At 39.3% G+C, this 15585-nt stretch overlaps 1 protein-coding gene across 2 annotated transcripts; it reads left to right on the plus strand.

The window, feature by feature from the left end:
* Nucleotides 1–584: 584 nt before the first annotated feature.
* Nucleotides 585–12195, plus strand: me3 (malic enzyme 3, NADP(+)-dependent, mitochondrial). Of its 2 annotated transcripts, none has more exons than XM_032566788.1 (15): nt 585–731; nt 1111–1343; nt 5883–6016; nt 6569–6718; nt 7001–7076; nt 7752–7913; nt 8041–8144; nt 8221–8330; nt 8605–8702; nt 8795–8908; nt 8990–9095; nt 9549–9691; nt 9807–9980; nt 10170–10268; nt 11190–12195. In XM_032566788.1, the coding sequence occupies exons 2-15, from the start codon at nt 1116–1118 to the stop codon at nt 11349–11351; spliced, it is 1860 nt and encodes a 619-aa protein (XP_032422679.1). In that variant the 5' UTR covers nt 585–731; nt 1111–1115; the 3' UTR covers nt 11352–12195. The 2 variants fall into 2 exon arrangements, with proteins under 2 accessions (XP_032422679.1, XP_032422681.1); XM_032566790.1 differs by lacking the exon at nt 585–731 and adding an exon at nt 741–1017.
* Nucleotides 12196–15585: the final 3390 nt, after the last annotated feature.

Genomic DNA, 15585 nt, shown 5'->3' on the forward strand with positions numbered 1-15585 from the left:
TCAGTCTTACACAAAATGTGGGAATTAAAAAAACAAGCAATTTTAGACAAAAGTTTAGGAAGTGGAAACAATAAAATTCTCACTTTTGTAGATTGTGCCAAAGGCAAAACCCCTCAGTATTTATTTATTTTACTAAAACGTCTGTAAATTTACTTCAGTTTACCTCAGCTGCACCAATCTTTGCACCGGTAAAGGCAGATCTATGATTTACAAAATTATTTAGCCTTATTTATGATATTTATAAAAGTTTTATTAGGCGAACTAAGAGTTTAAATTTATTCGGTAGTTCCTGTGGTAGAGTCCACTATACTTATAAACAGTGCGATAAAATTAGCTTGTATTTAGTTACACTCAGTAGCATACTTCAGGCTGCAAGTTTACAGAACATGGATGACTGGAAGGCGCACAAAGGCCGCAGTTATCGTGAGATTAGACAAGCGCACCAGTGAAAGTTGGCGCAAAAGATGGAGCTCATGCTCAAGGAGCAGCCGTGCTGAGGGCGGGGCTTCTGTCCTCGCAGAGCGGGTCTCTCATTGGCTGACGCGGCTTGGAGAGGCGGGCTAACCTGGACACGGAAGTGAAGCCGCCCAATGTCAGGAGACCCTGGATCAGCTGTCGAGCCTCCTTCCTCCGGTTAAACAGCAGCCTGTTCTATCGGCAGCCGTAGAGCCAGAGGAGCTTTTCCTCTGATCAATTAGGCCTGGTGCGTTTCATATTCCCGCAGTTTTCAGGTGAGGCCCGCTGACTAACAGCTCTGAGTTTGCTGGTTTTAGCTGGTTCATCTGCACAGAAAACCGTGTTTGTTGGAGAGCTGCATGTGCTAACCGCGGCTAGCTTCTTATATAAAAGAGTTTAACCATTCGGCTACTAGTTTAATCTTTATTATAGTGTGATTCTGTCCAGAGAAACACAGAGGACTGTGACTCCTGTTGTCTTTATAAATGACTCAGCTTGAAGCTAATGGTTTAACGCTTGAAGTCGGTTGTTTACGGAGAAGCTGAACTTGTATAAGTCACGGTATGTTTGGCATTCCGGGGTTGTATGTCCTCCAGGCGTACTGTAATGTGTCATGTTCCACTGAGTTGTTTTTTGCATTCTCGGTGTCCGCAGGCAGAATGAACTCCCTCCCAGGAAAAGCCGCTTTGTCTCTGTGCAGACGCGCAGCTGCGGGCGGGATGAGGGTGCTGGTCGCCCCTCCGGGTCGCCCCACTGGGGGAGCAGCGCAGGCCGACAGGGCCGCTCTCCAGGCTGTCCGGGTCTGCCACTCTGGGACCAACCAGAAGGGCAGCGTGTACACCAAGAAGCGGGGCTACGACATCACCAGGAACCCCCACCTGAACAAGGTTAGTTTATTTATCTGCCGGTGTGAACCTCTTTACTTTATATGGCATATATAACCCAGGATTTCCCCCAGTGTATCATAAGCCTGGTGGGCCACCAGGCTTTACTTGTCCCCCCACTAGGCTAAGCATTGCTTATTTTTTAAAAATCTTTTTAATTAAGACTTTATAGTTGGTGTTCAGGTATTAATCTTACAATCTTTTAATAACACATAATTATCAAGTGATATTTTCAAATTTCTTGTCAACCTTAAAACATTTTTAAATCAAAGATGACAGGCGAATGCGTTTTTTAAAGTTGTAGTTGTGAGAAAAATGTAAATGGATGCATAAAGGTGCTTCAGAAACTCGGCTCTCACTACATTAAGTTAAATGTTTGCACAGCCAACATAACGTCCTGCATAGAACGTGCTGTGATGTTGGCATGTATATAAACACTGTAAAAGGCCAGAACGTTTGACTTCATGAGTGATGTTTGTATTTAGCACTTTTTACAGTCTCTGCTAATTATTTAACAGACAGCACAGAACAAGAATCACACTCCTATTCCTCCTCTGTTCTGTTTGAATGAAAATAATCAAAGTTTCCTCAAAGAACATTGTCTGTGGTATTCCTGGATTTTTCTTTTCCCCACCAATCATGATGGCGCTAGTTTGTTTTTTTCTAACTTGTTCCGGCCTATGAAGACACCAGGATTCCTGCAGAGGCTCAAGATGAGTTTATTGCTTAGATTGTAGCTGTTCAGAGGTCGCTCTCAGTTCTCTCTTCTCTCCATGCTGACTCAGCAGTCACATCCTCACTCACAGGTTCATTTAAGTGCAAACAGTCAGGAAATGGAGTCACACTTTGACAAAAAAAAGAGATTTTCTCTTTCCTTACATTAACATGAAAGAAAATGTTAATGAAACACATTAACATTTCAATGTTAATGTGTTTCATTGACATTAAAAGAAAGTGTGTCTTTTTAGTCTGATTCTTCTAAATAACATCCAGTGCAACTAATTACCTCCAGAATTAATTAAATAGTTTCCACGAACAGCTAACAGTAAGGCTGCACGGTATTTCTTTCTTCTGTCTTATCTCTGTTTCCATCACTCTGAATTTTAGCATTTTGGGGAATGTCAGTGTCTGGTGTGGAGCGTCTGCTGCTGTGAGACTGTCCAGCTGGACAAATATTATGTTTGCATGTAAAAATGCGCAACACTGGAATAGTCACCACTTTAAAAATACTCTGTGAGAGTTGTGAAGGTTTTCCGTCTGTGTAAGCAGTTACTTTGAGGATTTTCCAGGGAAATTTCCTCCCAAATGACTTTCTCTTACTCTGCAGTTCTGGAACCAGTGTGCCATTGTCTTCTTTCTGAGACCTTCACTTATGTGGCTACAGCAAGTCCTGTTTAGTGTGAAACATTGTAGCTCGTCTAATGTTGGAATAGGTTCCAAAGAAAAGTATGCATTTATAATAAATGCACTGTAGAACAAAGTCAGAGTGGATTCTGTGTTTTTAAATGGGAGAGACGATGAAAGACAAGTGGAACTTAGAGGGGAGTGGGTGCAGGGGCTCACTTCATTGGACAGAATAAATAGATTAAAGCTCACACCTCCGCTCAGATGCTTTTCAAGTCATCTGCATGCAGGACTAGAGGAAACTACTTTTACATGTTTACAAAGTTCCTTTTCAGAATTAAAGCTGTAAAGTTTGATTGTTTTTTTTTTTAGTAAATTACCCAACCGGCTCACACATTGGTATCACATCTGTCCTTCCATATCAGACACATTATCTAACAAGAGCAGTGTTGTATAAAGTACTGAAATCTCAGAGTCAAGTAAAAGTACAAGTACCTCTCCAAAATATGACTTTGGTAAAAGTCGAAGTCACTGACTGAAATGTTACTTGAGTAAAAGTCTTAAAGTATTTGAAACTTCTTGTACTTAAGTATGGAAATTACTGTAAAAATGGATGTACTCAAGTAATGTAATGAAAAGTACAAGTAAAAAGTAAAACAAAGCAAATGCAGTTTGAATGACATTTTTTATATTTTGGTAAACTTGTCAAATACACTTAAAATAATGTACCCAACCAAGTGCAGGCAAAATTAAACCTGCTAATAGATATACCTGCAGGCATCATTTAGTTAAGAAAATTAGGTGCTTTACCTATAGCACAAGGTTAACTTAACCTGCTTTACAACTGAACCAGCTTCTTAGTATACCCTCCAGGACAGAAAATACAAAGTTTTTGTAAGCCTTAAGTTTTCCCTTCAAGTAAGGTCAGTGCTGAAAATGAGAAAAATAAATAGTACAGAAAATGCGGCCAACATGAAGAAAAAGAGCTGTTACAATTACTCTACTTCACAAATCAGTGAATCAGTCAATCCTACAGTCAGTAGGTGGTGCACACAACTGGTCATTATGCAAAAGAAAAAAAGAATTGGGAGGGAAATGCAGCTTATTGGCATCTGTAAACCTGGTTTTGAACTTGCATGCCTTTCCTATATTCGTTAAATTTAGTCTAAATTGCTATTGCTATGGCTTCTGTCCCCCCTTGAACAGAGGAGTCTAGGTAGCCTGCTACAGTCAACATTAGGCCTAAGCTAAATACACCACGTGTGGAACTGAAACAATGCCAAACAAAGTTCATTTATGGTCAAGATTTCACAATACAGTAGTGCCTAGTGACCAAGCTATAGTTACTGAAACAGGAGGATTATAACCATTTCATAAGAAGTTACCTCGATGTGTTTCTTCAAGTTGGACGGGGAGTTTTTGTAAGATAGAATTTCCATGTGACTGCTACTGATTGCGAGACTTGCTTTGTGTTTAATGGGAGAAGCGAAACAGGTGTATCCTAATTAAAAGTAAAGAAATCAAGAAATGGCAAAAAATGTGGAATGAAGATAAGAAAGGAAGAAGATTATATGAAGTACAAAAGTCAGTTTGAATTCGAAGCATTAATGAACGAAACAGAAGAGAAGAAATAATAATTAGTAGATTAAGAGTAGGTCATACCTACTTAAATGACATGCTTTATAAAATAGGGAGGAAAAATAATGATAAATGTGAGAGATATGGAGAGAAAGAAAATGTAGAACACATATTGATGAACTGTAAGTCAAATGAACTCGAAAGGGAAGAATTAAAGGGAATAGTTAGAAATATGGGGCATGAATGGAATCTTAAAGGTATATTAGGAAATGAAGGAAACATAACAGATATTCACAAATTAAGGAAAGCATTGTTTATTTATCTTAAGAATACAAAATTAAAAAGTAGAATTTAATAGATATGAAGTAATGCTTCTACACACTCATGTACAGTAGGTGGCGGTATGCACCTTAAAGTTGCTTGTGATCCGCCATAATAGAGAAGAAGAAGAAGTATCCTATTGGTGGTGATGAACAAGCCCAGGCAAGCAGGCTACGGACTTTGTTCGGTAGCCTACTTGCTACTTGCTAATCAGTAGGTGGGGTCAAAACACTTTGTTTCTCTCTCTCGCTTTTTTGTAACGAGTAACTAAACCACACATTGAAAATGTATCGGAGTAAAAGTACGCAATTAAGTTCGGAAATATAGTGAAGTAAAAGTGAAAGTCATCAAAAATTTTCATACTCCAGGAAAGTATGAAGTACTCCAAAATATACTTAAGTAAAGTAGTGAAGTATTTTTACTTCGTTACTATACAACACTGAACAAGAGGCAATGCAAATGGTAATAAACCTGCAAAAGAAGGCCTCAACGCATTGGTCAATTGTGATTAGTAAAGGCATGTGCAATAAAGGTCATTTTTATACTAACTTATGCTTTTTTTTAAAATAAAAAACCGCAACCTTTCTTCCTTGTTTCTTTTATATATTAGGAAATGGCTGTACAAACATAATGATAACCTATTTTTTTTTTTTTTTATTTCATCTGAAGCTTTTTATGCCTGTATGCTGAGTGTGTGAAATTTCTTGTTTGTGCACACAATCTTGGCCCATAAAGCTTATTCTGTTAATACGTGTAGCAAATAGAAATGTACTTTAAATTAATATAATGCCCTACAACTAACTCAGGTTTCCACCCACATTGCAAAAATCTGCATCATAGATTAATTGTTTTCTTTAAATTGCCCTCATGAGTGCATGAGTGTGTGTGTGTGTGTTCCCCTGTGATAGACCGGCGACCTGCCAAGTTGATCCCTGCCTCTTGTCCAATGACCGCTGGAGATTTTTTGAACTTCTAAGGTTTTTTTCTCTTTTGTCTAAACTGTCTTCCTGACTGATCAGCATACGACCACTGCTTTCAAATCCCTTCGCCTCATGTTGTTTCCTCCCTTGAGTTTCCACATGTTGTTTTCGCTGGAGTGGAAATGTGACCACAAAAGAGAGACTGTTGTTTTTATGTGAATACGATGAGTCATAACTCCACTCTGAGGTTGATGACAGACGCATGAATCACTGCGATCTATATTTGCTGCAGTCTTTATTTATTTTAAAGCCTTTTTCTTGGTGCAGATTCTTTCCCGGGATTACAGTGTTTTATAATAATTGATGTTCCACCCTTCAGGGAATGGCGTTCACCCTGGAGGAGCGCATGCAGCTGGGCATCCACGGCCTGATCCCCCCCTGCTTCCTCTCCCAGGATGTTCAAGTGCTGCGTGTCATGAGGAGCTACGAAACCCGCACCAACCCTCTGGACAAGTGAGTCTCCCAGCAAAGCATGGCAAAGTGCTGTTCAAGATTATCACACTGCAGATGTTTAATCAGTTGCGCTGTCCTGCTTGCAGAGTAAAATCCTCTTTAGTATGTTCCAGCTGTTGCACCTATGGCTTGTTTTTTTTTTAATCAAGGGATTCAAGATTTATTTATTCTGGGATTAAAGGCTCAGATCATCATTGGTTGAGAATTTGCTTTGAACATTGTAAGAAAAACCCCTTCCAGAGCATTGGAAAGTATTCATACCCACAAACTTTTAAGGTATTTTATAGGGATTCTACATGTTGGAACTACTATAAGTATCAAACTAACTCATTTGTATTGAATCCCTCTGAATTACCCTTGTCTCTAACAAATGCATGGAAAATATTAATTTGACAACCATTTATCCTTTTCCCTCCTTGTGTTCTAACATAAATCCCAGTAAAATACAACAAAGTTTGAGGTTAAAATATGGGAAAGTTCAAGGGATATTTCTAAAAATATATACTTTAACACAAAAAAAAGTGTAAATTTGTTCTAATATGTCCATTTCAGGTACATTGTACTGATGACTCTGCAGGACAGGAACGAGAAGCTGTTCTACCGGGTGTTGACCTCCGACATCGAGGAGTTCATGCCCATCGTGTACACTCCCACCGTAGGCCTGGCCTGTCAGCAGTACGGCCTCGCCTTTAGGAGGCCTCGGTGAGGCTGGTTCCTGCTAGTGCTGCATAGTATTCAAAAGAAATAAATGTGTGATTTTATTCTGGAGTATAGCAGTGATGATTAAACATTTTTTCTTTTTCTACTCTTTATTTATTCTGATGTCCTGGACACTCTAGCTCCTACTGGTTCTAGACAATGGATGTGTTTACTCTGTACTTTATAGTGTTTACTTGATGTTAAACTCATCTGGGACTTTTTAAATGCTTTATGTTAGTCTGTATGACTGATTTAATTTTATCCTGCCATCCCGTGTGTTTGCAGAGGACTCTTCATCACCATCCATGACCGGGGACACATTGCCACCATGCTCAACTCCTGGCCTGTAGACAACATCAAGGTACACATCGTGCACTGACACCCTCTACTCTTGCTCCTGACCTGTTAACACACATTAACCATGTTCCTGTACAGTCTGGGAAAATCGAGCACTGTGTAGAATTAGCTTTGATTTTCCAGATCTGAATAAGTATGGATAAAAGGAAATTGAGTGTGCCAAATGTTTTGATCTTCCAGACTACTTTCCTTCTTGTATTTTTTGATTGAGAAGTCTAATGAAGCCTAATGAACCACACAGTGGTTTCTACACTGATTTGCTACATCGACATGCTTCATCTTTGGTTTGCCAACTTGATTTTAACATTTAACCCTTCTGAATTTTGGTCTTGTATTGAAAAAACCCAAAAGGAGACGATTTCACTGTCTGTCTGGTTTTTACAGTCAGGCTTTAAAGTGGGTCTAAAATGCTAAACCAAACACTAAAGCTAATATTTTTAGGAATTTTTACAATAATAATAAGGTTTGTAAAGACTCTGCGTTTTGTCTTGGATTCTCCATTCTTAATTTGACAAGTCAAAGTTACAGATTTTTAAATGGTGTCAACCTGAGTCCAGATGCTACCGAAGCAGATCAGTGGCCCAAGACTGAGAATCAGAAGCTAATTTGCTGTTGTGCTTTAAAACTACATAGTCATTTTGTGATGAAAAATGTGAAGTAATGCTTGGTGTCTGTCAAGGCCATAGTGGTGACGGATGGAGAGCGTATCCTTGGACTGGGAGACCTGGGCAGCTATGGGATGGGAATTCCTGTTGGGAAGCTGGCTCTCTACACGGCGTGCGGCGGCGTTCCTCCTCAGCAGTGTCTCCCTGTGCTGCTGGACGTCGGCACCAACAACCAGGTGAGTGCGCAAGAACGCTAGAATGGGTTTTTCTTGTTGCAGAACCGCACATCAATCTGATTTATCGGCATGATTAACTCTAAAACCAATTCAGGAAGTCAGAAATATCTGTTGTGTTCTCGTCCAGTCGCTTCTAGACGACCCTCTTTACATCGGCCTGAAGCACAAGAGAGTCAGAGGAAAGGAGTATGACGAGCTCATCGACGAGTTCATGCAGGCAGTGACGGACAAGTGAGTCCATCAGAAATGATTTACTAAAGTTAAATAGTAATCTTGGTGCTTGGCTGATGGTGCATTTCCTCTGCAGGTATGGGATGAACTGCCTGATCCAGTTTGAGGATTTCGCCAACAGCAACGCCTTTCGTATCCTTAACAAGTACAGGAATCGCTACTGCACCTTCAACGACGATATCCAAGGTATTTTGTTAGTCACAGGAGTCGGTGTCGGCATTGCAATCGGTTTTGTTGTCATTTGAAAAAGCAGAATTGGCACCCATTAAAGGTTTGTACATTTTTCCACTCTGCACTTCAATATACTTTTATTTTGTGTTGGTTTTATACGATTAAACCAACACAAAGTAGAGTGAAGTGGAAGGATAATGTTTCGTCTGACTGGTTTTGTTTGACACTTCTGATATGTAGTGAGTCACAAGCAGATATTGTTTCATAATTAAGTTCATTTTCTCTGCAGGCACGGCATCTGTAGCCGTCGCTGGAATATTTGCTGCTCTGAGGATCACAAAGGACAAACTGTTGAACCACACTTTTGTTTTCCAGGGAGCAGGCGAGGCGAGTCGAGCTAAACGATGATAAATTTAAAAATGGCATTAAAGGGAGACTTTGTTACAGAATGAACTTTGTTGTGGCTGTTATCTGACCAGGCTGCTATGGGTATCGCCCACCTACTTATGATGGCCATGGCTAAAGAGGGAGTGTCTAGAGAAGATGCTGCCAAGAGGATTTGGATGGTTGATTCAAAAGGTCTTATTGTGAAGGTAACATGTCTAATCACGTGTTGCTGTACGTAAATCGCCATGAGGTTTGAAAACAAACAAAGAAAGTTGTTTTTCCTAAAGGGAAGAGGCAATCTGAACCACGAGAAGGCTGAGTTTGCTCACGAACATCCACACCTGAAGACTCTGGAGGAGGTGGTGGAAACCATCAAACCCACCGCCATTATTGGTGAGATAACTGGAAATGCTGGTAAAATTAACCACATTGTGTCACCAGTGTGTAACCCACATTTGTTTTGTTCCTAACCAGTTATGGAAACTCAGTGAAAATCTGTGAGAGGTGACTCTTTTTCACGTAGCGTTTCTTTACAACGTAGCAGCAAAATGCTTACTCACTGCTTTCTCTTTAATCTGAACCATCGAAAACCTAGACGATGTAATCAATGGTTTGATATTTCAAACTGCATGTAAATTGAGCTGTCAAATATTTCTAACATCTCATCAGAGTTCCAACAATAAAATACATGGTACGAAAGTAATTTATCTGACAAAATGATCAAATATAATTGTTAGCTTTAATTTTTAACAGATTTTGCCAACCAAGATGCAGAATCCTAGAAATGGAGAGATCCTGTATTCATCATTATCGTTGTCAGAAAACTGACTGGTGTTTGTGCTGAAGGTGTGGCTGCCATCGGAGGAGCGTTCACCGAGAAGATCATTAAAGACATGGCGTCTTTCAACGAGAGGCCCATCATCTTTGCTCTGAGCAATCCCACCAGCAAGGCTGAGTGTACTGCAGAGCAGTGCTACAAACTCACAGAGGTCATATATTTTCACACATACAGTATATTGCAGTTGATGTATTTCAGGACCATGCAAAAGTATTTATTACTGTTTTTCAAGGCTGTCATGTTTCCTCCCCTCACTCTGTGATCAGGGCAGAGGCATCTTTGCCAGCGGGAGTCCATTTGACAAAGTGACCCTGCCAGACGGACGCATCTTCTTCCCCGGTCAGGGAAACAACGCCTATGTGTTCCCAGGAGTTGCCCTGGGCGTTATAGCCTGTGGCGTGCGCCACATATCTGAAGACATTTTCCTCACCACTGCAGAGGTCCGTTCCTCACTGAAAGAAAAGACGTACTAACTAGAAGCGTAGCAGCTTCTGCTGAATCTCTTTATGCTTCATCAAACCCAGAATCTCTGCGTTTTCATTTTCAACTCGAACCCTCTGATTGAACCGTCAAGTAAAAACCTCACGTCTGATCATCATACCTGCTGTGCCTGTTTTTGTCTCTGTCAGGCGATAGCTGACATGGTAACAGAAGAGAACCTGGCTGAAGGAAGACTCTATCCACCTCTAAGCACCATCAGAGAAGTGTCCTTCAAGATCGCAGTAAAGGTGAGAGATGTAATATTAAACAATATTTCAATTACCTATTTTCTCATGCAACTTCCTGAAAATTTTACAAATTAGTTTGACTATATTATTATCCAGCTTAGCAAGTAACTAAAATAATGTTAGTAATTACATTTTCTCTTCACGACATGTACCTCCATCCAATCCCAACTATCTCTCTCCTGTATATTTTCTTATCCAAAAGACAAAGCATATCTAACATTAAAGCAACATGACACAAATGGATGTTAAATAAGGATCAATATACCCTTGATCCTTATTAGTTTTAATAAAAATGTTACAGAAAATAACATTTCTAACTTAAAAAGTATTTTTTATTCGGTCTCATTGAATATTCTAATTTTATCTGAAACTAAATTTGGTTTGACTTTAGTTTTTATTAGCTGTAAGCACAAAATATCAAAATAAATGGAAATAAGTGATTTTGGATTAATTCCTGAGCTACACTTTACAATGAAATTACTAAAATAAAAAAACTTTTCAGCATTTTAACACTAATTATAGGGGTAATGAGATGTAAGAAAACCTGTAATTTGTGCAAAATGTAGTAACCACTGGTTTTTGCATCATCTTATGAGTGGGAAAATACAGTAATTCCCATAATAAACATTCTTAAAATCTAATTTATTGTGTAAATTAGACTCACTTATAGAAAAAAAAGTTAAAAAAAAAAACAACAACTTATTTCTCTTTATTTGTTAGTGCTTTGTCCTAATCATTTAAATAATAAAATAAATCTTTTGATTTGCTTTGATGACCAAAGTGAAGGAAACATCTGCAGTGATTACTAGAGCCAGCAGAGGGAGCTGGAGATCAGGCCAGGAGATGCTACAAAACATCTCTACCTGGTTGATCAAATCAAATTGACTGATCTCAACGTCCTCCCCTTTGTTCCTGTTTCAGGTTGTCAACTATGCATACAAGAACAACATAGCTTCAGTGTACCCTGAGCCCAAGGATAAGGAGGCGTTTGTTCTGTCGCAGATCTACAGTCCTGACTACGACTCCTTCACTCTGGATACTTACAGCTGGCCGCAGGAGGCCATAAATGTCCAGGACGTGTAATCATTCTCTGAAATCTATATACCACTGTGGTGTTGCCTACAGTTTCACACCCTTTCCTCTTTTTTTTTTTTTTTTTTAGCTGAATATTTTTATATACATTTCTGTAAGCATTGGACCCATAGATACCAAACAATGAGTCATCTGAGAATTGAGAATTTATTATTTTGGTAGTATTTATTTAACCGGTTGCTAAATGAAGATTATGTTCTGTTCTCAAAGCAGCATATCAAAAAATCCATCGTGCCACTTGTACACAAAACCTTTTCACTTGTTTCTTTCAACTAAGATGCTGCAGTCAGTAGTTACTGTGCAGCGTTGTGTCACAGTAGCTTGCAGTGCTTTGGTGTCTCGTCACAAGAAAACAGAGGATTCATTGTGATGCCGTGTCTGAACTGCAGTCAAACATCCCCCTCGGTCTCGGTGTGCCTGACTCTGTGACCTCAGGAGGTTGCTGCTCCATCAGCTAAAATCGTTGGATCATTCTGTCCCGTTATTCTTCCTGTAATACACTCTGCTCCGTTTGTTCTTGTACTGGTTTTTATTTTTGTATTCTAATCAGTGTATTCTCTTTTGGCTTTGCATTGCTGTCAGAATTTTATTTTTAGCGAAGGACACTTTGTTTAATTGTAATCATCCCCATCATGATGTTTTTGTACGACTCTGGTGTTTGCCTTCAGTTCTGTACAAGTGGTGTTGTTTTTGTTTTTGCCAAAGCAATTTAAGCTCTATATGTTTTATTATGAGAAAGGATGCTGTGCAGGCTTTAGCACTTAGAGATATGCTTGAAGTTTTGGAAAAAGTACCATGTACGTTTTTAAATAAAAGTCTTAACAAAATGTGGTGATGTTTTTGGGGTTTTTTTAATATGATTGAACAGTAAAGTGGATATTTGTCTATGAAGAGTGTTCTTTCTGTAGTTTGTTGCACAAACCTGCACCCAAAGCTGCAAGAGACCAGGTTTAATAATACATCAACAACAAAAAAACACATTTATTTTATGTTTCTAGCTGGTCTTATGAAAGCTGTTTGCATAATTGTGTTTTGTAGAGACATGTTTTGAGGTTGCCCATAATTTCTTTCGCTGCTTGCCGGAGAACCGGTCTTGCATTAAATCTTTTCAGGTTTATTACCAACAATCTGTCCCAGAGACAATTTGTTTTCATTTGATTTTGCTTAAATCTTTGAAGAAAACCAATAACAGCAGGTTATATTGGTACATTTAGCAAAAACAAAAGAAAATAATCATGTAGCAAAAGTTAAATATAAAATGCTTTATTTAAAAAATTATAAGCAACAGTAAGGGGAAATTAACAGTCTTGGCAAACTTATATCAAAGAAATTCTGATTTGCACGAAACGTTATTTAAAGGTCTGAGGATAAAACATTGCGTTGATGCTCAAATAACTTGATTTCCTAAGAGGAAGTAAGAAATAAAATCGGACCTATATAGAGCTTTTCAGGTCTCTAAAAGATGCTTTACAATGAGATCAGTCATTTCCATTCATTCACACACTGATGGTCAGCTAACAGATTGTAGCCACAGCTGCCCTGCAGCAGTCTGACAGAAGCAAGGCTGCTATATTGTGCCATCTGCCCTGCTGATCAACGCCAGCAGAGAAGGTGGGTGTAGTGACTTGCCCAAGGACACAAGGACAGAAGCAGACATCAAACTAGTGACCCACTGATTGCAGGGCCAACTCCAACTGCCGTTGTCGCCACCATAACGTTGGTCAGTAAACATCTTTTTCTGACTCTAAAACACCTGCTTGTTTCACCTTACAGCAAATAATGTGGTCCTGCCTGAACTCCATTTCTAAGAGTTTTAAAAGTAAGTTCAGAAAAAGCTATTTGCTGTCCAGTGCTCATTGTAACTCACCATTACGAGAGTTTGTCAAGGATTTATCCCATTAAAATACCGTTGTTAGTTTACAAATCACTGAACGGCTCAATACATTAAAGATCCGCTGTTGTCGTATCAACCTTCCAGACCTCTCAGGTCTTCCGGTTCTGGTCTGCTCTGCATCCCCAGAACCAGAACCAAACGAGGAGAAGCAGCTTTCAGCATCTATTCACCACAAATTTGGAACAAACTTCCAGAAAACTGTAAAACAGCTGAAACACTGACTTCCTTTAAATCTCCACTAAAAACCCACTTGTTTAGGATTGTAACGAGTAACTCAATTAAGACCTGAACATAACGTTTATTCATCCAGATCCCCTCAAATCATTTACAAATTACAACTTGCACATTTACATTCTACTCTCTGTACTCCAACACAATCAACAGCTTTTAAATACAGAAAATGATGACAAAAAAAATACATTTTCTGTCACTGCTATCCGTTCTAGTCTCAATAGAAATGAACAGCTGCACATTATTTCGCTGGCAAACATGTCAAAAACTATTCTTCACGCACCAACATCCCATAATATATCCCTCAGGCGGGTTTGGACGCAGCGGTCAGCTTCTTCCGGCGCAACATCCACTCCGAGGGCCTTCAGGACGTCCACCACCGCTGTGGCCCCGCAGGCCGATGCTCCGATCTGCTGGGTCTGCCTCTCCAGAGCCTCCTGGATGGACCACAGCATGGCGGCAGCCGCCTCTTCCTCCTCCTGGTCCTCCGGCTCTGCCTCCATCCGAGCGCTCCACCTGCGGAGAAACGACCGACTTGCTCTAATTTTAAATAAAATTAAGCGGCACTGTTAGTTATAAAGCGAAAACAGCGACACCTACTGTCGTTTCTGTAAAATATTTCAATCCGTTCGGCTTTTGCTCCGTTTCACTTGATATTTTTCTCCACTTTTCGCCAGAATGACAACCACCAGCTGACTACAACAACAATGCTCAGTGAGCATGCGCACTGTACAAGGTAACGTGCTCGCTACTTCTATTCCAAGAGAGAAGAGAAACAGCGCGGCCGCTAGCGCACCCTAGTGGTGTGAGGTCACAACTGCATCCTTACAGAAACATTTTCTACATCCAGGAATACTGATTTTATATTTCATTCATTAATTTAATCCGAGTTATATTTGATCTAAGGGCAGCGTTATAGTTTTGTTCAATAACCCACACAGTAAAAGTGTAAACTTTGTCAATTTTTTTGGTAAATAATGAGATTTTTATGCACACTTACGCTAAAACATTACATAAAAGTCAATTAAAAGTGTAAACCCTGTATAAAAAGTGTCATTTCATGACATTTATAAAGAATCCTATGTCCTTTTTACGTGCACCCCTTCAAATAAAGTCTTACCAAATTTACTTCCTTGCAACCACATTGTTTTAAATAATATCACACCCTGGTTCACTTACACCTGCTTAGTTGTTTATGCTGTGGATTAATTTCACATTGTAAATAAAACATCAGCAAAACACTCACCTGATCCAGACGCTGCTCCTCTTCTTCTTCTTTTTTGGCGGTTGGCAAGCAACTTATTGATGTGCATTACCGCCATGAACTGGAATGGAGTGTGGATCGGGATGCTACATATATATTACTCCCAAGCCCCCCCAAAAAAGAAAAAGAAAAGAAACCTTATATCCTATCAATTTCGCTTTCTTAAGATAATTGATTAAATAACAAAAATATACAGACTCTGCTCTGCTGCTGCACGGAGTCTGAACCGGTTCTGATCCAAACCTGACTAGAGCTGACACACCTGAGGCTCCGCCCCCTGACCCAGCTGACAATAAACACATTTATTTTCATGTTTTCCTTTGTATGAGTTGAGCTGTAAAACTTTAGGTCACATTTGAACTTTTTCGGGTTTTTCTCAGTTTTCTGCTCATTTCCAACCAACATTTTATTGCAGGAAATCATTTCAGGAAGGAACCAGAAGATTCAGGAGTCTGGGAGATGTGACTGTAACCGACCTGGACACTGAGGCCCCAGAGCGCCCCCTGCAGGATCTGCTGCACCATTAACCAGACAGAAATGGCAGTTTTATACAAGTTATTATTCTAATTCAATAGCTGATTTAATTAAACAAGTTTTGATTGAAAAGATTCTCATCTGTTTTATTAAAAAAAACATCTTCAGTCTGAATACTGCAAAAAATAAACTGCTGGCTAAATTAGTAGCTTAAAGCTGAAATCAACTTGAGATGTTTCTGCTTTTACTAATTTAAGCTGTGAAACTAAATGTGAAAACTTATAATACAGCAAAAATGGCATGGAGGATTAACATGAAGGTTTAGTTATTATATGTGTACACAGTCAGCTGCATAAAAAATA

This window comes from Xiphophorus hellerii, chromosome 7 (genome assembly GCF_003331165.1).
Source record: "Xiphophorus hellerii strain 12219 chromosome 7, Xiphophorus_hellerii-4.1, whole genome shotgun sequence".
In the NCBI taxonomy this organism is placed as follows: domain Eukaryota; kingdom Metazoa; phylum Chordata; class Actinopteri; order Cyprinodontiformes; family Poeciliidae; genus Xiphophorus; species Xiphophorus hellerii.